Source organism: Ambystoma mexicanum, chromosome 14, assembly GCF_040938575.1.
Source record: "Ambystoma mexicanum isolate Mex_15411 chromosome 14, UKY_AmexF1_1, whole genome shotgun sequence".
NCBI lineage: Eukaryota > Metazoa > Chordata > Amphibia > Caudata > Ambystomatidae > Ambystoma > Ambystoma mexicanum.
Window position 1 is genome coordinate 479,770,165 of NC_090940.1, and position 22,790 is coordinate 479,792,954.

At 39.0% G+C, this 22,790-nt stretch overlaps 1 protein-coding gene across 1 annotated transcript in view; it reads right to left on the minus strand.

Annotated features, from left to right (window-relative positions):
• Nucleotides 1-22,790, minus strand: part of AK7 (adenylate kinase 7) — a 1,456,966-nt gene that overhangs the window by 1,062,666 nt on the left and 371,510 nt on the right. Inside the window, exon 7 of the mRNA XM_069637722.1 lies at nucleotides 5,530-5,618. Coding sequence (XP_069493823.1) covers nucleotides 5,530-5,618 — 89 coding nt within the window. The remainder of the gene's footprint in view (nucleotides 1-5,529; nucleotides 5,619-22,790) is intronic.

The following is a 22,790-nucleotide window of genomic DNA, read 5'->3' on the forward strand; positions in this document are numbered from 1 at the left end:
CTTGGGAATGTGTGTTAACAGCAGCATAGTGGATACCCCCAGACAGGCAATTGTAAGGAGCAAAACGAAGACCCTGGTCTCACAAGCCAGGATTATCAAAGGAAAATATTTTAATTTCACCTTAAAACCTCCAATCCAATTTTAAAAAATTAAGGTTGTTCCTATCATTACCTTTGGTGCGGAGGCATCCTTTGAGCTTCCGGCTCATATCTGGCCCGGTCTGTAGGGCCTTTTTTGGAAAAAGGTGCTGAAGTTGCTGCAGGGAATGCCAATTCAAGCAGTTAGAGTGGAATTAGGCATACATTCCCTCTATGCTACGGTGGTGTGGAAATCTTTGGCTCTTTTCCAGAAATATATAATGCCATCACCCCCGAGAGCTTTTGAGCTGGTACAAAAGGCCATCCATGAAGGATCTGAGAGTGTACTGAGAGAATGGGTGGAAATCTGTAAGGAGATTTTAAGGAGCCTCGAAGCCACTGTTGATCTACTTATAACCAATCCATGCAGAGTAAAGAAGAAGTTATGCGAGAGTGATTGGATTCAAACATTAGAAGAAAGATCAACATGTAAAGTATATGGTAGACCTTCATCAGAGGTTTGGTCACTCAACTCCTTGCCAAAAAACTTGGTTAGATTTCTGAGTAGTTATTTCTGCAATCAATTTCTGCAATTTCGTTTAAATGATTTACCAACTAGAGAAATCACAAGCAGTTGGGGCTACCAAGAAAGTGATAAGACAGATCGTACATGTAGACTGTATGCTTCGGCCCGGGCAATTGAAACCTTGCAGCACCTGGGCCTTGTGTGCCCTGCCCTAACGGAACAGAGGACAAAATGGTTGGCCTCTTACATGCTTGCCTTCCCATCTTTGACTGTTGATCAGTGATGGGACCGATTCGTTTTGGGGGAGAGTCTAGCTATAACTTAAGCCATTCTGAATTACACAAGAGAAGACTGAATCCGTTTGGAACAAATGTAATCATTAGATATTCAGAAAGTTCTGTTTTATGACAATTAACAGAGGGCCTGGAATTAAACCCGATGTGGCCGGCAGGGAATTCTATGGAGGAAAATGTGGAAAAGGAGGGAGTGGTAGTGGAGGAGGGAGGGAGGGAGGGAGGAGGTTGAGAGGATGATTTGATTTGTTTTCTTTCTTCCTAGGCACTTTCCCTTCCACTCTTTCCCTTTACTTTTGTATTATTTTTAACCTAACACTAAGAAAAAAAAAAGAAAAGAAAAAAGGATCTGTGCTGTTGCTCTGCGCTTGGCCTCTACCTGGTCTGCCATTGTCCTTAAGCTCTAAAAGGATATATGAGCCCAATCTACAAACGTTGTGAGCTGCTAATCCAATGCTGGTAGATAGAGGATAAAATAAATGATCCTCAAAGTTACACTCCTAAAACTGCTGCAATGTAAAACACTACCAAAGGTTTTCCCCAATGCATATACTTCACCAAAGTCCATCAGTATGTCACTACATGACAATATCATGGGTGCATACATTTGAGGCGCTAAATCGTGACACAAATGAGAGGAAAAGCACAATGCATGGTCATTCAGCACCCATTTGAGTTCACAAGAGTCACGGGAGGTGGTTGCTGTGTTACACTATTGTATGTCCAAACATTAGCCACCTGCAACAGCACCTAGCCTCATTATATAGCTGGTGCCAAAGGGCTGGGTTGGGCTAAGCTCCAAAATATGTTTTTAAAAGTCTCCCACAGCAAAAAGGCATATGCCTCTGCTTGCAAAATGGGAAAACAGAAAATGCCCAGGCACTCAAAACCTGCCACGATTGTAAAAAGCAATGTATTCAGTACATTCAGAACAAAACATCACAACATTAAAAGTACATGCTATTGGGAAATACCCATACTGGCAGGCCAGGCACAGAAGTACTCATACCTGAGGGTAACAAACGCTGCGTGTTCCGCTCAAACTAGAGTTTCCTCAGGCGAAATGGATTGGTTTAGTCTGCGCATCCCAGCAACAGTGTTTACCAGACTCTGCCGCTCCTGTGTCCGGTCAGCTGACCAATCGTCGTGTGACCACGTGTCGATGTGCAGGCTAAACTTAACAGCCATAATGGAGTGGGAAATTATTAGCTAAGTAACTTATGCAGCCCAAATGCGTGAGGCGTGAGCACTATAATTTTCAGGAGGGATTGAGCCCTAAGACTTTGTTTAATTGATCAATTATGAGAGACTTATCCCAGAGGGGGAATTAAAACCGAAATAGAAAAGCCCGGATTTGAAAAAGGCGCGAGATACACGCCGAAACACGTGTCATCCAACAAGGGCTAAACGACGAGTCAAATAAATTAAGAAAAATATTTTTCAAGTGAACTGTCTTTTGTGACTTCTTACTACATGTTATAATTGGCGCAAAGAGGTGCAGGCACAAACTGTCTTTTTCTCATATTTCTCAAACGGAGTTGGGGAACTCAGTGTCTCCGTGTTGACCTACACCCGTGCGACAACCCAACATTAAAGAATGAAAAAATAAGCAAATATTATAGAAAGAAGACATAATTGGACCAAAAAAGCAATCAGAAACAGGTCGCGAAGGTACACCTCAAAGATATCTCCATACCAAAAAGTTCCTCCACATTACATACTAATAAATCTTAACACGTTGCAGCGGGCTGATGAACATATCAGTACCGGTGCAATACACCCTGAAATGAAAGTGCAAGTAGAACCAAGCGGAACACTCAGCATCTTCCTGATCAATCGTAACACAGCGCACACCTCTGCACACTTCACCAACCATTATTGTTCACCCAACAGCCCTCATTACAACTCTGGGTGTAGCCGTGCCGGTAAAAACGGCAGGCTGCTGCCGAAGTTGTGTTTTTTTCCAGCGCTTGGCTTTAGGGAATCATTGGGGCATTACAGCCCCAGTGATCCGTGAAGCCAGGCACCGGAAAATGTAACTCCCCATTCCCATTCGAGTTCCATAGGACTCAATGGGAATGGGGAGGACAGAAGCAGCAGCACTGTGTGCAAGAGTGCCGGTGCTTCCGTCAAAGTCTGCAAACGGGTGCCGTTCCGCCCGTGGCGGGCGGGAGGGCATCAGACTCGCAAACTTGTACTCTGCCGTTCCGGTAACAACGGTGCCGGTGAGTCTACCGGCACCCATGTTACCAGACCGACTGGGTCGTAATGAAGCCCAATGTATCAGAGAATGCCTTGCGCACCATAAAGCGTTCTAGAAATTGCAGGATGGGGACTGAGGCCTGCATCCAACCCTTTTATTTTAATATAAATGTCTGATGTTGAGAACATTACCACTCGGCGTCTGTCTCTCATTTCTGAATCGCACAGATCCACTAGGATGGTCCTGGGTGCTCAGCGAGTCGAGAAGCTGGCGTTCTCCATTCCGGATCCTGAAGGGAAGCAGACGTACAATCGAGTAGCCGCGAGGGAGGCCGGAAGAAGATCCACGCCCTCCACATTGAAATGTGGTTGAAAGCAGCACGCATTTCTGCTGCAGCCTTCTGCCCTGCTCCTCTGGGCTCCCACCTGGCGGCTCTGCCGCACTGCGCTGCCTTCTGCCCTGCTCCTCTGTGCTCCCACCTGATGGCTCTGCCACACTCCGCTGCCTTCCGCCCTGCTCCTCTGGGCCCCCACCTGGTGGCTCTGCCACACTCCGCTGCCTTCCGCCCTGCTCCTCTGGGCTCCCACCTGACAGCTCTGCCGCACTCCGCTGCCTTCTGCCCTGCTCCTCTAGGCTCCCACCCGATGTCTCTGCCATACTATGCTGCCTTCCGCCCCGCTCCTCTGGGCTCCCACCTGGCGGCTCTGCCACACTCCACTGCCTTCTGCCCTGCTCCTCTGGGCTCCAGCCTGACGGCTCTGCCGCACTACGCTGCCTTCCGCCCTGCTCCTCTGGGCTCCCGCCTGACGGCTTTGCCACACTCCGCTGTCTTCTGCCCTTCTCCTCTGGGTTTCCCTGCCTGGCAGCCTTGCCACACTCTTCTGCCTTCTGCCCTGTTCCTTTGGGCTCCTTGCCTTGCAACCTGCCTGTTCTAGCTTCTGATATCCTGTCCTGTCCACTACCTGGTTATTTCTTTCAACGCTGCTTTCTACTTGTATACATCTTGGTCCATTGTGGTGTCTCCATTTGAATCCGTTTTACAGTGTGACCCTGGGTTGGTCTCCGTTCAGATCAAATAAGGGAAGACTTCTGTTGCCTTCACCTAGTCCGTTGAAGTCGTACCTGCCTCAGTATATGGTCTTTCAGTTTTACCCTTGCACTGAATACAACAGTTTCCTCGGCACGCCTAAATCATGACGTTGCTGTATGACTGTTAAGAGTAATCTGCTGGTACCTATCCCAAGGACTTTCCTTAATCCCTGGAGACCCCTTATCATATTCCAGGAAACCCTTATTTCTGATCAATCCAAGTTGCCCAGTGTACCTGCTTGTCTTTGCCTTTTCTTTGTTTCTTTGTTTACAGCCTGCTCCTGAAGTTCCTGTGAATACCTGTTTCAACTAACAGCTTGGTATGTACCTTTAATCTGTTATATTCTAGCATTGTCTCCGGAATCTCCCTTAATCTACTTGCATACAGTGAGAGATAGCCTCTGCCTGCACTCTCCGCCTAGACTTGTGACATGTATACATATTTGCCGCACACGTTATCATTCTATGGCTCAGTCCTTTGTTACTTGTCCTCTTTCATATGTGCAACTGGTAATGGGAAATCCCTCAATTCTTCCTCATTCTCATTCAAATACCACATGTATAGTGCAAAGTACTGTAACTTCGTACATTAAGTGCATAGTGTATCATCATTGTTCACCAAACATTTGATATAAAGTGCATTGTGCTAGCAGCTTATTTTTTTACTCCATGTTCCTAGTATGTAGAGAGAGCGGGTCAGATTTCTATCTCCAATACTAACATAAAGTGCAAAATTCTAAAGTGCTGTACGTCCACTAATCTACCTTAAAGTGCATAGTGCTTGCAGCTTAAATGTTTGGCTCTAATATGGTATATCTAGAGAATACCTGTCAAATTCCCAATTCAATCACATCTAACATGTCTTTCAGTTCTTACTGATTCATTGCCATCAAAGATAACAAACTTAGAGACGTTTAACTCACCCACACCTGTGACAAATAATGTTAATAAAGCACCCGTGCATGAATGTGGCAGTAATGTGAAGGAATGAATACTCCAAATAATACCTTGTTTTTTTTGCCATATAAGGTGTCACTACGTTTTGATATAAGGCATACATAAATAATTTCTGTATTTCTAACACGTAGGTGTGGGATATTCTTTGCTGTTAAGAAATAAGATTAAGTGACTTGTAAAATTTTTAATGATACCAGCAACTATCTATTTTAAAACATAAAAATGTAACATATGAATACTAAACTACTATGCCAAATCAATTTACTTTTCAAGAGGTAAACTATGAAATAAGAGCTTTTCCATGGAATGACTTTCACAGGGAAAAAAATGACACATTCATGGCACATCATTTCAATTAAATGTATAATTTCAGCAAATGCTTACCCTGCTAAATCATTTATATGGATTAATGGAAGTACATTATTTCCTTCTCCGTACACATGCAATGCAGGCATCTCACCAAGCCAGGCATCCTGTAGGAGCAAAAGGATACCAACATGTTTAAAAATTAAAGTAACACCATGTCAGCACAAATCAAATACATGATATGATATGGCATTTATAACGCGCCTATACACAAGTGTTTCAAGGTGTGACGAGGCAAGGGAGGGGGAACAGAGGGAAGACAGACCCCGATCCTACTAGGCCAGGTGACATTCAGATTGCGCAAGTGCATGGGAAGGGGGATGGAGACAGTGCAGTACATGGGATAATAAAGAACAATAAGTAAAAGTATGCACAGCAGGTAGCAAGTGCAAGGGTAAGTGCAGAAAGCAGGTGTCAAGTGCAGGTAGTGGGACTGTAGTGATGCATCGCTTTTCTGAATGAAATCCATGTATACAATCACAATATAGGTATTGTTCCTCCTGTATATAAATAAACTCCAATATATATATATATATATATATATATATAGATATATAGATATATATCATGGCCACGGTAGTGGCCATGTAGTTATGGTTAAGTTGCTGTTTCCATAGGCAGAGCCCTTTTTGGGCGGCTTATAACTTCACTCTCCCTGGAAGAATCTTCACCAAACTTTGCAATCGGGTCACTATGGGTCACTCTGAATGTTTTTGCAAAGTTTGGTGAGGTTTGGTCTAGGGGGGGCAAAGTTATAGGGGGGGGTCCCAACATTTCTTTTTTCCCATAGACTGAATGGAGAAAAAATTTTGCTCACGCCTACAGCCCAAACCGCTGGACGGATTTTCACCAAATTTTGACCAGGAATAGCGGCTTGATCCCGAAAGCATGCTTTTGCAGATTTGGTGAAAATCCGTCCATTAGTTTTTTAAAAAATTACCAAAAAGTAGGTCATAAAAAATGAGTGATATCTGTGTTCCGTCCGCGGACACACTTCCCTGTTCGCTCCGCGGAGAGTGATCTGATTGGCCAATCAGCTTAAGTCATGTCCGCGGACATGCGACGTGTTTGCTGATTGGACGGCGCAGAGCGTGAAGCGCGTCAGATTTTCGGTAGCGCCTGCCATCTTGGATTCACGGACGTCCGCGGACAGCGCAGTGAAACTTGGTTTAAAAATTGTATTTAGTAAAGTGTGTTGGTGTCTAAGAGTGTTTGGGGAGGGTGGGAGAGTATGAGATAGGTTAAATGTATTTTTTTATGTGGTAGACCCTCTTGTTGTGTTCGATTTGTCTTCGGACAACACGGCTGTTCTGAAATGTTCTAAATAAACTAAATGGGGGTATTCTGAGGACGCAATATTTGTCAGTGTTCTTCGCAAGCAAGCTGAAACTGTTCTAAGAACACTCGCTGTGTCCTGCAATGTCCTTAAGTAAACAAGTATGGAGGTGTCCTGAGGGCGCTGTCCGTATTGTTCGCTGGCAAGTTGAAAGTGTTCTAAGAACACTCATTATGTCCACGGACATTAAAAGTTCCCATAAGGCATAGTTAAAATGTTTGACTCTATGGGTGTGATATGCTGCGGTGGTTGTGGCCAGAGCCTAGGGTCTTGGGAGCATGGCCATATGGCATTTCACACCCATAGTGGCTTATAACTTTGGGATCCAAAAACAAATTTATAAGGAACAAAGTTACAAGCCACTATGCTATGGGTGTGATATGCTGCGATGGTTGTACTTATTATAATATACTTACTGTTTGGTTTAGTAACTGGAGTACATGTATTTCTTGTTCATTTCTCTGATAAAAGAAAAGATCATGTTAGTATTGGTATTTTGTAACGACTTATAACATTGAATAATAAATATATTTTTTTTTTACCCTCATATTTAGTAGATTACAAACCAGAGTACTGTGCAATTTGCTCAGTTTCTGTGTTTGTGGCTAAAATCATTGGGTCTGTGGGAGAAAAAAAAATCCATGGTGGATTAAAAAAAAAACCTTTTTCTGTTATGCTACAGTTTATTTGTTTGTTTGTTTTCAGTGTTCACTTGTTTCTGGCTAATGTTGTATATATTGGCTTGTTGCCATTTTTTGGAGCAGTAACATATTTATTTGTTTGGATATTGTAAAATTTTGTAGCAGTTAGATACCAAGTGGCGTATTCTAACTGTCTATTTTATTTATATTATTTAGTGGTATTGATTATCAGTTTGGATATTGTAAAATTTTGGGTTAGTTAGATACCAGTTGGTGTATTCTTACTATCTATTTTTTGCTCTAATTTAGTGGTATTCATTTATCTTATTAGTTGTTGTAGAATCTTTGGGCAGTTAGATACCTGTTGGAATATTGTAACAGTTTATATTTTTTTACTACAAGTTTAGTTAAGGTTAAAGTACAGTTTAGTTAATACATTTTTGTTTTAAGAACATTAAATAAGCGTTTGAAAGATTTGCTGGTAATCTCTGCATTAGAGTAATGGCACTATCATTACATTCAAACCATCCACATTTCTTTATATATGCAGTGTAGTGACCTGAATTGGTTGAGGCTCCTGCGTGGTAGATTATACCTATTGTTGTGAAGGTTTCTTTTACCAAGTGATACTTGACCATGTGTGAATCCAGTCAGCTTGCAGTTGTTTTGGGTACCATCTGCATTGTAATGTAGAAGCATTAGTATTGCATATTTACTATGTGTTTGTATTAGTAAAGTGGAGCGATTATCCGAATTGCAGGTAGTACATAATCTACCATGGTTTTCATTTTGTATAAGTTGCTGAAATGGAATGGATTCACAATTAGGTATTGATATATATACAAAGCGTTCATTGGGGATTTGCTGTTGTGTCACATTGTTGCAGAGAGTGCATGTATGTTTCCACATGTATGAAATCTGGAAGATTACATTTATAGGTATGTTTTTATTTTCCAGTACTTGTAATAAGTACATTAGAAATTCTTGTGGATCTTCCTGTGAGTTTATAGTGAATTTAACCATTCCAGCACAGTAGTCCAATTGTTGTCTTATTCCATAAACACTATACGTGTTATCAGGATTGTTTGTTGCATTTCTGTGAAGTACTAACATTTGCAAACACAATTGGTCTGTACTGTGTAAGTAAATGTTGTCAACAATTGGTGGCAAATATTCATTGCTACATTTGCGTAGCAACTTACTCGAACTACATTTGAGAGTTTAAATGGACGAGGTAGTTCTGTATCTGATTGATTTTTTTTTAGTTTGTATTCCTTCTTTGATGAAGTACCTGGTTTACTTTCCCTAATTGGTTCTTTTATGTTTGTGGTACTTGATGAAGTTTTAGTTTCTTTTACTCTCTTTGGAGGATTTGCAGTGATGTCCTGTTGCATTTCTGTTTGATTTAGTTTTCTTTTACAATGTTTTACTTTTTGTGGAACAAAATATGTGTTTAGATGGGGGGGGTATAGTGAGCGAAGTCTATTGTATTCTAAAATGCAAGGAATATCAGCGTTTACTTTACTTGCATCAAAGTTGATTAGAAATAGACCGTCAAGTGTACGTAAGCGTGATAGTGCTACGTAGCTCATGCCTTCTTTAAAGATTGTGTTACCAATGTCTATCATTGCTTTGTCTAGGGTAAGACCTTGTGATTTATAAATGGTGACTGCGTGCAAGAATTAGAGAAAATTGTTCTCTGCGTACATACATGTCTTTGAAGAGAAGGAATCGAGCTGTTGAGCGTCCTATCCTTTTCACTTCTGAAAGTTTGTCAAAGAGAATATTGACAAACTGAATTTTGTTGTCACGTCGGTATGTTTGTACAACTGTACACAGTGCTCCATTAACTAGTCGTTGGTCCACGTCAAGGTTAAGTTTAAGCATTACTCTGCAATTTAAGGATAATTCTAATATCTTTTCCAACCCAGCTGTGTTGAAGATTGAATTTTCTAAACTATTTAGTCTTGTTGTGGCTTGCTAACACATGGGTAGTGTCATACCATGTACATCTAGTTTGTCTGTGGCGCTAATTTCTTATTGGTTGCATTTCTTTATTTAACATTGTTTCATTGAATTTGAAACAGCTTGCAAGAGTTGGCATTAAGGCCATACAATTAACATTTTTATGGTCTAATTGTTCCATAACATCTGTAGCACATACATTATCGCCATAAAGTGCATGAATGTGCCGGGTTTTCAATATTGGTTGTGCTTCTTTAGATAGTATACCAAGTCGAATACTTTTTAAGATGTTGGCATAAGTGAGATCTGCAGATTGCCGCATGTTTTCTGTTAATTCTCTGTATTAGAAATGTTGCTAAAGGTTGACATTTCCAATGATGCCAACAGTTTTATGGCAGAGCTTGTGTCCTAATGTTTTAAAAATAGGCTCACCTTTTACTGGTGTCAATTGAAGAAGATCTCCGAAAACAATAATGTGTTTATAATGTGTTTTCCTGCAAATAGCTCTTCATAGTTTGTTTTGAGTTCTTCTTGTAATCTGAGGTGAATCAAAGCCAACATTAGGTTGGACACCATGCTCACTTCATCTATTAGTAGCATTTTCATTTGTTTTAATACTCTGCGTAGTTCCATTGCAGCTTCTATAGAAAGTTTGTAATAGTCTAATTTGTTTTGGTGTTCTACTGGCAGGAGTAGTAATCGGTGTAAAGTGACACCGCCTATGTTGTAGGCAGCTAAACCTGTGGGGGCAGTGGCAACAGCTGACAGTTTGTTGTTTGTCAATTGTTGAAGGAGCTTACTGATGATTTTGATTAGGAATGTTTTGCCAGTACCAGCTTCACCACTGACGTACAGTAGTATAGGTTTGTAATTTTGGCAGGTGCATTCTTTGTTTTCATGTTGTACACCATGTGCAATTTCTTTTGTTACTTCTTGAAAAATGCTACGTTGCTCATTGTTTAGTTTCGATTGTAGTATAGTTAAGTCTTCTTTATCTTCATACTGACACATGGTGTTTTCTACTTCTGTCAAAGCTAATTCTGCCTCATTTGTTATTAGTGGTTCTCCCAGTGGTTCTTGGCTTCCTGTTACAGAAGGTTGACTACTGTCAGGAGTGTCCTTATCTAGTTGGGCCTGGAGTTCTTCTTTGTGTTGCTGTTCATTGTGCAACATTGTTTTGCACTGTATAAAGTTTACATCAGTTATAGTGCTTTCATTTGCTTTGAAAGCGTCTTCATATGAGTCATAGTTATCTAGTATTTCTTCTTCTTTTCTCCATGGTTTAAAGAGTTGTAGCAGGGACATGTAATATACTTCTTTATGTTGAGGAGTCTTTAATGACAATTTGATATGATTAATTAAATTTGGTTTGGTGAGTTTTACTAAGCTGCCTTCCCAGTTTGTCACTCTGTATTTACCTTTTTTTTCATCTGGTTTTGTATTATTTTTGTATGTGAAGTTTTGGGCTATGTGGTATAGACTCATGGTTTCCAAAATATTACTTCTGTTTGGGTAGTATGTGTCCAATAAATTGTTTTTTAAAATGTCTTGGCTGTTGGGATCATGTCTGGCTATTGTTTCTATATCTTCGTATGATTTTAGAACTCTTTTTCTAGATTTAGCTGGACCAAGACTTAGCCATACTAAATTTTCAGATTTACCATACAATGCAGTACCAGTTAAACGATCAGCTGCTTCATAGGATCCACATTCTCTATGGGAGAGCATTTTTATGCCCAAGCTGTATAATTTCTGAGACACTGTTTTATCTGATGACAGGTCATTCCAGAGGTCTTGGAGCTCTGTCTTTTCTGCTTTAGTTAAGTATGCTGTGACAAATTGTGCAATTGTAGTAGAATTGTTTGCAATGTACTACACATCTATGTTTGCATTCCATAAGTAGGCAATGACTGCATTGTAATCATTGATATATTTTTCTTCTTCTGTTCTTTTGATGTATTATGTATTTTTAGGTGACTTACCTTTAACACTATGTCTAACTGAAGACATGAGGTTGTTCACTTGACCTGTTTTTGTAACTGGTCTAGGGAAACCAAATCGGCATTTGGTATAGTATTTCCCTTTGTTTTTGTATCTGCGACGACAATATTTGCCACATTTGTGTCTTTGAAATTGTAAAATTTGTGCATGAAGATCACTATTTGTGGCTTCTGATGGAATTTCACAAGTGACATTTTTCAATAAACTGTAAAACAGTGGCATCACTGTCTTGACCAGATTTAGGAGCATCTTTAATCCATAAAAGCATGTGGATATGTGGTGCTCCTCTGGCTTGGTATTCTTTTCTCCAAAAGAAGTGTTGCACTTCTCCAAGGGAAGGAACAGTTTTATTACAAATAAAATGTAGCATAGCAATGGAGCGATGGTGAAAATATCTTGAAACATTAACAGGATCCAGAGAACAAAGTTCTCCAGGTGTTAATATATCTATGTTTGTTTTGTTATTGTTTGATATGCATAGGAAATCATGTAAATCTTCCCATGCATATTCTGCACAACTTAATGTAACAAACCAAGTGGGTGGGCCAAGGTTTCTGATCATACAACGTACATCTCCATGACGTCGAAACCAGTACTCTTTAGTACCACGCATGTTTCCTAATAGATTTGTAATATTTGATTGTAAAACTTCATCTTTTTGTTGCACTTTTTGTAATAATTGTGTAGCTGTCATATTCTGAAAGTGGGATCCTGATTTTAATGTGTGTGCAACTCCATAACATAAAGTTGCTAGTTCACTTTCAAAGAGTAGGTGGAATATATATTCCACATTTTGTCTAAATCTGGGATCGTCAGAATACATCCGTAATGAGCGGTATTCTGATGCTGATATTTGAATAGGTCTATCATCGTACCTTCCTCCTTTGCCAGTAGGAAAGAGTAGAGGAAAAGCATGTGCTTCTATACTTTTTTCCCATATGCTGATTGGTGATCCTTTTGTTTGACGCATTTGGTACGTTTCCAGTGCATCTTCTATGGTTTCATTAGAGTGCAATGGATGAATTGTATAATGGTCTAAAGTAGTTGATATTGTACCAGGATCTAGGAGCTCAAATTGACCAGCTTCTTGTGTCTCTTGAATTATTTCAGTTGTATCCTTCAAGTTTTCTTCAATATTAATTTCTTTGTGATATTCATTATTCTCTTTTAGATATTGCAAGGCTTGTCTAACTTTGTGTAAATCTACCAGCTGTTGCCAATTTATTTTGTCTTTTGTAGGTACTCCATTTACTAAGATAATTAAAGATTGCTGCATTGGACGTTGCACTCGTAGAGTGTGCACATTTTCTTTTAGATCTAATGCTAAATACACTACTTTTCCACGAATACCTTTCACTAACTTAGAGGGACGTAATTTTGCTGTTTTTGGTTGAAGGCGTATTATTGCTTGAAATGGGTGCACTGTTTGAATTACGATGCTCTCATATAAATTAAGTTGTTGTAGGGGTTTTGGTAGTGGATATAATTCCAAATTATTTGTGATAGCACGTGAAGGAGTTTGGCTGTTGTCAAGTTTTGTAGTGCAGTAACTGCAAAGTATTAAGGGGTCAGTTATTTCGTATTTGTTTTCTGCTATAAGGTAGAGAGCTAATTCAAACCATTTAGAATCTTCATTGTCTATTTTGTATGATAGGTCTACAGTTTTTGTGTTACTTTTATAAAAAGTTCTGCGGCAACATACACACACATGGTTTTGTACTTCAGCTGATGTACCTTTAAATTTTATTATTTCTTTTTTGTATGTGTGTAGTAAAAGGTTGCCATGTGTAAAATTGTTGCTAATTTGGTTTACAGCTATTTAATTCTGTAAGTGGCTTTCACTTCCAAAATATTTTTTCTGGATATAGTCGATTTCTTCAAGTAGGTCTTTTGCTGTACCATGTAGAAGAATGTTATTTAAATTGGCTAGTGCTAAAGCAGGACTTTTAGCATAGTACAGTTTATAAACTAGATTTCTTATAGTTGAATGATGTGTTGATATCCTTTTGATATCATGGAAGGTGGTTTTGCAAGTAGGTCCTGTAATGCAGGCCAATGAATGTCCTTGTAGTCCTGTGTACTTGCGCACTGGACATGTATCCATATTTTGCAGTAGTTTAATTTTGATTTTGTCTTTGCCTTTCACATATTGATTGAGGAATTGGCGTAAAGACTTTACATTTATTTTGGGAATGTTACACATTGAAGGGCATGGCCATTTGTACACTAGACGTTGTGATTCAGTTGAATGGAGGGGTAATGCTAAGCTTTCAGGGCATATTTTTGTAAGGAGTACTTCTTGTTCCATTATGGTATTATTAACTTTTTCATAACCTGGACCACTGCTCTGTATGGCAATAGTATTTGTTTGCTTTTGTTTGTATGCTTCTTCATTAAAGTATGGTTCTGTGCTTGTAGTGTGACTCCATTCACCTCCACAGATACTTAAGAAGTTCTTTCTGTTGACATTTCGTTTATTGAGAAGTCTTTTTTGTAATTTAGTCATTAGTTTTGTTAGTGGTTTCATTTTGTTCAACACTAAAATAAATAGCTTTCTTTTGAGAATAATTGCACTGTCTCTCAACGCTTCTAAGATTAATTTTCTACGATAGGTTTTAAGTGTTCAACCTGGTTTCTCTCCTGTTTTTATAAGATTTTGAAGGACTCTGTGACGGAACATTTTGGCCAAAATACTTTTCTTGGTATGCTTACTTTGCACTATATCAAGATTTATAGAAGCAGTTTTATCTGTAGTGATAGCTGATTTTTTGTTAATTGTTTTCTGGTTTGTTTTACATTTTGATAGAGGAGGCAAAGTTTTTGTAATTGAAACTTCTTTTGTTTCACTAAATGACTGTATTAGCTGTTTTGTTTCAACTTTTTTTTTACAAATTCTGCTAGAGATGGATGCTTATGTTGGACACTTATTTTCATTTGCTCTACTTCTGCGTTGCTTTCTACAGACTTGATTTTTGGTAGGCATTCTTTAGGGTATGTTGAAAAAATAAAGAAGGTATGGGTTGGGGTGTTCTGCAATGTATGTGTGCTGTGTGCATGAGTGTTTGAGTAAGATGATAAAGATGTATGTAATGGTGTGTGATTGTGCATTGGGCAACTACAACTAGTAGGAAAGGGTATTCTTGAATTAATGTGCTACTAAAATGGGGTTCAGATGACAGAAAAAATAAGCTATTGGTGTGGAGAAGTACAAATAGTAAATCTAATGCTATACAATTAAAATAGTTGTTTGTTCTAGAACATCAAAATTCTAGCAGCTGAGTTGGGTAATTTGCGTGTCGAAAAATAGGAATTTGTGGACCATTATGGCTGTAAATCGCTGTTTAAGAAATGGGTATTTTTGAAGAGAATGGTGCACAATCTCTATTTTTAGGCACAGAAATAGCATGAATTAACCTTACAGTTTGTTTGAGTAATAATACAAATATTATGGTGGTATTCAACTTACTTTTTTTCTAAAATGAGCAGGTTACTTCTTAGTTGTTCTTTGTACTTCAAATTTGGCTGCTTATTTTCAGGAGAATGGTCTTCACTGCAATTGTAAACGAAACAAATTAGTAATTTTGTTTGTATATAGCACTGTTTTTAATTTATACATTGATTTTTTTAATTGACATCCTCAGCGCCTTCCTCAAAACCATTAAAACTCTTATTCACATAAGATATGTCGCACCAGTTGAATATATATCATATGTTGTTAATGAATAAACTGTATTGCAATGACTAACTGTAGCAAACAAAATATCTTTAGTATGCCTTGTGAAGTTCATAATGTACCACTGAATACCACTATTCCTGTAACTAAGCTCTTGCAAGTAATAGTGCCTCAATGTCATGGGCTGCTTGCCCTATATAAATAGAAGTAATTTAATAAATAAAAAAATATTTATGTTATTGTACAAGTATTGTTGTTTGAGATTTGAACATAGTGTGTGCATGCAATTTTGTTTGACGATAAGTAGTCTATACATTTTATTTAAAAAATGTTAGTTCTACAAGATTTGACTATGTGTGTGTAAAAAGAAATTAAATAGTATAAAGGTTTATAACTGACTTTTACCTTGTATAATCTGTAATATAAACTTACTGTCGATTTTCCATCTCCTAAAATCAACTGTTTATATGAAACCACAAAATGTGTACATGTACTTTACAGAAAATATGCATACCTGTAGTTTGTGTTCATGCATATGGATATGCATGGAGCTGAAAGTAGAAATCTTGGAGACTTGTACAGTATTTCTTGTAGAAGGTGCTTTCCAATGAAATGACACTTGTACTCAGAGAGATTCACAGTCCATGTGCAGTGCTGATCTATGATGATGCAGTTAGATGTAGAGGTCTTCTATGTGATTGGTGGATGGTCATGTGCCTTCTTAGCTACATCCAATGATGGAATGGCACAGAGAGTGAAGTGGAAATGGAAGAAGGGCTGTCCATGTTACGATATGTCCACGGACATGGCGGTAGTTCGCGGACATCGGGTGTTACATCCGGGTATTTTTGGGTTGGGAAGCCTTGCAAATGAGAATGAGCATAGAAAGGGATTGGTCAGGAAAGTTTAGTGGGTGTGTTGTGCCAGGGGAGAGTTTCTCAGATACTCTTTTTGCTGAGAGAAGAACAGATAGCTATGGCTGTGTGTTTCAGAAAACAGATTGTTTGGATTTTGGGAGACTCGTGGATACATTGGTTGAAGGTGCATGCAGAAAGCTGTGGAGTAGCTGTAGATCTTGGATTCCCACATGTGGAAGTACACTGGCATGGAGTACGTGGAATGAAGTGGTTGGACTTGCTACCTCTCTGTGCTACTTTGGAGACAGAGCAACATCCAGATATATTTATAATTCATTGTGGAGGGAACAGTTTAGGACTTGTGTCTGGAATTTCTTTGCAATTTGCAATGAAAGAAGGACTTGGGAAGGTCATGGACATGTTCCCAAATTCTCAAGTAATTTTTTCACGGATTGCGCAGAGACAAATGTGGCTTCGTTCTTCTTCATTTGATCCACAAATCGCAAGGCGCAATGTCAATAAGGCTATTTGTGCCTTTCTAAGAGATTTTGGCATGTCCTCTTTTCACAATGAAAATATTATGTTTCGTAGTACATACATTTTTCGTGGAGATGGATTACATCTTACTTATGCTGGCAATCAGATTTTTCTGAGAAATATACAAAATGCGACCTTTTTTAGAATTACAGCATCTATTCTGTAGTAGGTGTTGAATATTTATAATTTTTCAAACACAAACACCACCAAAAGGCTCTTTTTAGAGCCACCACTTCCTCCCAGCGAAAATTGCAATGGTTATGGATAGGGCATAGATTTTTGTTGGTTTTTTATACAAGACACACTAGGAGAGGAGGGGAAAGGAGGGTAAAGGGGGGGGACACCAACCACAGGGATAAGAAAGGGCGAGCTGAGAGAGGAAGATGTAGAATGGGTTTTATTTGGGTAGTGGACGATAGTCTCAAAAGCACTTCGAAGTTGCTCCCCCCTGCAGAGTACTGCGTCGCAGTACATACACACAACTGTGACCCTCAAAAGGTATGGGTTATCAGCATTGCGTATGGCCTGTGAGGCAGCTTGAGGAATACGCTGTCCGACAGGAGTGTTCCTTGTGGTGACAGGATCAGAAACGGGGGATGAAGTAGAGGAAGTGAACCTGCTACATTCGAATGGCCCCAGAGTGAAATGACCTTAGGTGTCGTTTCATGGTAGTGATCCCAAAGCTGTAAGAACCATGCCTCCCGCGACTGAGTACCATTTTGCACTCATTTCAGGTGACTTGGTTCGCACGAGCCTTAGGACCTGTTCCCCTCTTCAGGCCCTTGGGGAGGTGGTGGTGGTGGAGGGGGGGGGGGTGGGGGTGGTGCTGAGGCAGATGCAGCACCAGGTGGCAGCAGTGCAGCCATGGATGCCATCAGGTTGAAGATGGAAATCTGCAGGTGGCAGCAAAAATCGCTGTGCTCTGTAGAATAGCCAGAAACACAATGAGAATAAGCTCTAGGGGGTGGTCTTTTATAGGAGTGCTTGTACGCGGTTCGCGGACATGCGCGCTGTCCGCGGACAGATCGAGCAAAAAAAAAAAAGGTTCAAAAAGTTTCAAAAAGTATGTAGAAACTCAGGATTAGTATGTGGGACTTGTGCTATGGTGAGTTTTTATTGAAAAATATTGTGGATTACTTGAAAATGTACTTTTAAATTGTTCGGGGACACGAACAGTGTCCGCATTCAGAACACGCGATCAGCGTGGGCACGGTCACATGATCGCTTCGCAAACATGTCCGCGAAGGAAGCAGCTGTCCGCAGGACACCAAACGCACGGACATTGGTTTGCGCATGCGCGTTGATGTTCTACGGACACTGTTCGGGTCCTGAAGTAATTAAAAGTGCGTCAGACCTCAAACGAACAGTTACGGACAGGCGTTTGTTCTTAGAACAGTTTCAACTTGCTTGCGAACAATACGGACAGACATAGCGTTCTCAGGACACATCCATTTTGTTTATTTACAAATATTTCAGGACACAGCGTGTGTTCTTAGAACAGTTTGAACTTGCATGCAAATATTATGGAGAGGTATAGTGTTCTAAGGACACCCCTATTTCGTTTATTTACGAACATTATAGGGCACATGATGTGTTCTTAGAACAGTTTCAACTTGCTAGCGAACAGTACAGACAGGTATAGTGTTCTTCAGGAGACCTCCATTTTCGTTTCTTTACGGACATTCTGGACACCCACGGTGTCCCCGGACACCTAAATTGTTTTTTTTTAAAAAAAATGAAATGAATTAGAACACAATATAAAAATGTTACTTTATTTAACATATAAGAATAATTTATGACAGAGAAGGTGAGGCAGAAACCGAAACAAAAACAGGAGAATTAGGGGTTTCAACAGGATTTGAATGAGGTGAAGAAGGGATGGAAGTCTCATCAAAACGTTTTGGTTCATGGAAAGGGTTTGGGGATAATTGACTGGGATATGGTGAGGGGGGTACAGGTACATGTGGGACAACGGTACGAAGTTTTTTGTTTAAAATGATCTTCCACAAAGGTTTTCAAATTATTAAAATTAGCCAACAATAGATCCATTTTTTCTTGTATCCTGTGAAGAGTCTTATCCATAACAGCTTTTTCTGAAGTACTTTCTATTTTGGTATGCTCTGTACAAAAAAACAATATATATGTTAAATGTATATAAAATAATAATAATTAAATGGTTTATATTGTAAAGTGTCTGCCATTAGTTTCACTATCTTCTGACATTTCCTCATGTGGAAAATGCTCTTCTAGCCACGCCAGAGTACTAGACATTTCTGTGAGAAAAAACATAATATTTTTTAAAATCTAATACAGAAAGTTTATAAATATATGAGTAAAATGCAGTACACTTACTATTTCAGGTAAGGTATGTTCTGAGTAGTCTGTAGGTCTGCCATTCTTCTTGGTTGTGGAGTGCCTGTGAGGTAATTATGTTGGAAGCCTATTTATCTTCTTTTGGTATATTCCATTTTAGAACATATTGTATTTAAATGAATGATTAGTGCGTTACATATATGGGTTACACTTCTTATGTATTACTACATATAATGTGTATGTGTGCTGGTTTGTGAATTTGTAAAATGGTCATATGTTATGATATAACAATTAAACATACCCCACCAGAGTTTTTAGGTAGTGGTGCTGTTGTCCGAACATGTCCGCGGACATTAAAAGAGTTTGTGGACATCAAACTCAGAGGAGGTTCAGTATGTTCAATTTTACATGTACATAAAACCAGAGTTATTATTAAGTTGCACTACTAAAAACCTATGAAATTCAGTGAAAAAACTTTGTAAAAGGAATGTTATGGTTCCAAGTAAAACCGAAAAACCCCTGAAATTCGCCAATTATGGTAAGCTAAGCAACCATAACTCGCACCACCACCGTACACTGCTAAGGCTAACACCCACGACATCAAAGATGACATCACAAATGTCATTGGTGTCATCACTGATGACATCACATATGCAATTACTTTTCATGAAATGTCTGTACAAGGGATTCTTATTATAATGGTGAGAAAAAAGTGTCAAAGATCATTGGAATAAATATCAAGAGCTAATTAGTGCATTAAGCAATGCATTGATATAAATAGCATTCTATTATGAAGTTCTATCCAGTATACCAAGCTACTCATGCAGAAACATAGGCATTGTGTGCAACATAAATAATAAAGGTATAATATTCATAATGTTGCTATGTTGAATAATGAAATAACCATTTTCTTATTAAGGTTTTGTGTACTGTGAAATATGTAATAAATAGCTAATAAAACCCACGTATTACATAACTGAATTATTACAGACAAAACACAAAGACACAATAACACATACAAATATGGGTATATACAGGGAAAGTGAAGTAAGCAAAAAAGCGGAAGTAGAGCAGAAAGAATTTATAACCTAACTGATTATCTTTATGCAAATAAATGATTGCTCTGTTTCAAAACTGCTATTTACCCTACGTTTATGTATCACATGAAGTGACTGGACCCTAAGGAAAGTAGTGTGAGTACAATGTATACAAATATGAGCATATACAGGGAAACTACAGTAATAAAAAAACAGAACTATCAGAAAGTGCTGATAACTCTAGTGATTATGTTCATGCACAGAAAGGATTGCGGTCTTTCAAGCCTGTGTCTTCCCTTATGTATATTTTTCATATGATATGACTGGACCCTAATAGAATTTCTGTAAAAACATACTTGAGGGATAACTCTATAAATATAGTACGTTTTCAATTGTTATTTCCTGCCTGCTACTGAATAAAACATGTGCCCTAGATTTTTCAGTAAAGGAATAAAGAGTGAGCCAGACATGTGATGTCATCAGTGAGGTCATCAATGACATTTGTGATTTCATCTTTGATGTTGTGGGTGTTAGTCTTAGCAGTGCACGGTGGGTGCGCAAGTTATGGTTGCTTAGCTTACCATAACTGGCGAATTTCAGGGGTTTTTCGGTTTTACTTGGAACCATAACGTCCCTTTAACAACGTTTTTTCACTGAATTTCATAGGTTTTTAGTAGTGCAACTTAACCATAACATCCCCTTAACAAAGTTTTTTCACTGAATATATATCTGTATATTTGTTTTGATAAGCGCGGGCTCGCTGGCAGTCCAAAAATAGCAGCGGCACTCAGGCAGTGCTAGAAAAGTAAAAACAAGGCAAATCCCAAACGGAAAAATCTGCTGCAAAACAGTCCTTTATTTTTCAAATATCCATGGACAAAGAGGGCAGCAGACAATGCAGAGAAAGTGACTACGCGTTTCACCCTTTGCGGACTTCGTCGGGTCCCGATATATATATTCTTCACGCTTGCAGTCACTGTTGGGATATGCGACTGTAGAATCTTTAGCATAAATGTTCGCACTACATAAATCACCTACATACAAATCTCTAATTAAATTGAATTATTGTATGCTTTTTGTTTCAAAAATCTTTAGGAAACAAGAGGTAAAGGACAAAAAGGACTCATGTGCCATCCTAAAACTTTATTTGTCACAAGCCTTAAAAGTACATAAAAACAAATTAAAATACACAAGAAAACATAAAAAGATAACATCAGTGTAGATAAAATACATTGCACACAACTAAGGAAACATTTTGAAATGATTATTGCCAATATGTAAAAGAAGATACAATGCACTATGTTTTTTATGTAAGCTATATGTGAAAATCAGGCAGAAGACTGTTACCCCTAAGCCTCAGTAGTGGAATTAGGACACTCAAGTATGCCTTGCATTATCTACTATTGGTCCTGGATATGGCAGCACTACAAAAGGTATCTCTGCGTTGCCCTGAGGTTGAGAAACCATCATATAGCTGGGACACCTTCTTTGCAATGACCATTACAACTCTTATTCTCAGCCAGCTTGGACTGTTCCATGTTAAACAATGTTGAAGTTTGGACCAATGACCAATACATTCATATGGTGATGTCCCTCCTTAATGACGCTGAGAGCTACCGTACCCTGAGGAAAGATCCAACGAAAGAAATCAAAATAGAAATTTCTGAAATGGTTAACTTTGCTTTAGAAAGGAATTGGATCACGGACAAGGAAGCCACTTTTTTGACCACATCACAAGAACGCACCCCATGTCTATATGACCTCCCCAAAATTCATAAAAACTTATTAGATCCACCAGGGAGACCCACTGTCTCTGGATGTGGATCTATTCTGGAACCTATTGGCCGATTCATTGACTTTTTTCTCAAACCATTAAGTATAAAAACAAAATCTTATCTTAGGGATACTATGCATACTATTCAAGTTTTTGAGAATCTCCCCTTTGATCCTGAACAACAATTCCTGGTGACCATGGATATCAAATCATTATATACGTCTATACCACAAGAGGCAGCTATAGATTGTATTTATGAACATCTGACCATAGAGAATGGTCAACTACAGGTTCCACCAGAGTTCATTATCGAATTAGCCACTTTGGCACTTAGCAAAAACTTTCTCATTTGATAACCAGTTCTACTTACAAATAAAAGGCACATCAATGGGCGCTACTTTTGCCCCAAGTCTAGCAATCCTCTATATGGTATCTTTTGAGGATCAGTTCATATATAGCCAGACCAATCGATAGAGCTCAAAATCGATTATTGGCACCGATACATCGATGACATTATATTTATTTGGACTGGTGATGAGACATCTCTGAAAGAATTCTGGGAATGGCTCAATACATGCAACAATAATATCCAATTCACACTGGAATACAGCAATACCCTAGTACACTTTTTGGACTTACAGATTTTGTGGAAAAGGGACAAACTTATGTGCAACCTGTTTAGGAAAGCTACTGAACGGAACACTCTTGCATTACCAAAGCAATCATCCACAACATATCAAACAGAATCTCCCGTATGGCCAGTTTCTGCGGCTACGCAGGAACTGCTCTTCTCTAGAACATTTCTATGACAATGCAAGTGCCCTAGAAACAAGGCTACGGGCACGAGGCTATCCCAAGAGATTGGTAAAGAATGCGAGCAAAAGAGCCAAGTTCACCAACCGTGACCTACTCCTAATACTGCGGGCCAACACCAACCAGCCCAGAGAAGAGAGAGTTACCTGTGTGATCACCCATGGCCCAACTTGTTTTGACCTGAAGAGAGTGATCCGCCAACTCTGGCCCATAGTGAGAGTGCATCTACCGGATGAACCCATACCAAGATTTGCCTTTAAGAGAGCAAAGAATATTAAGGATCATCTGGTACACTCAGCATTTACTCAAGAGACACCTCGCACAGGACTTTG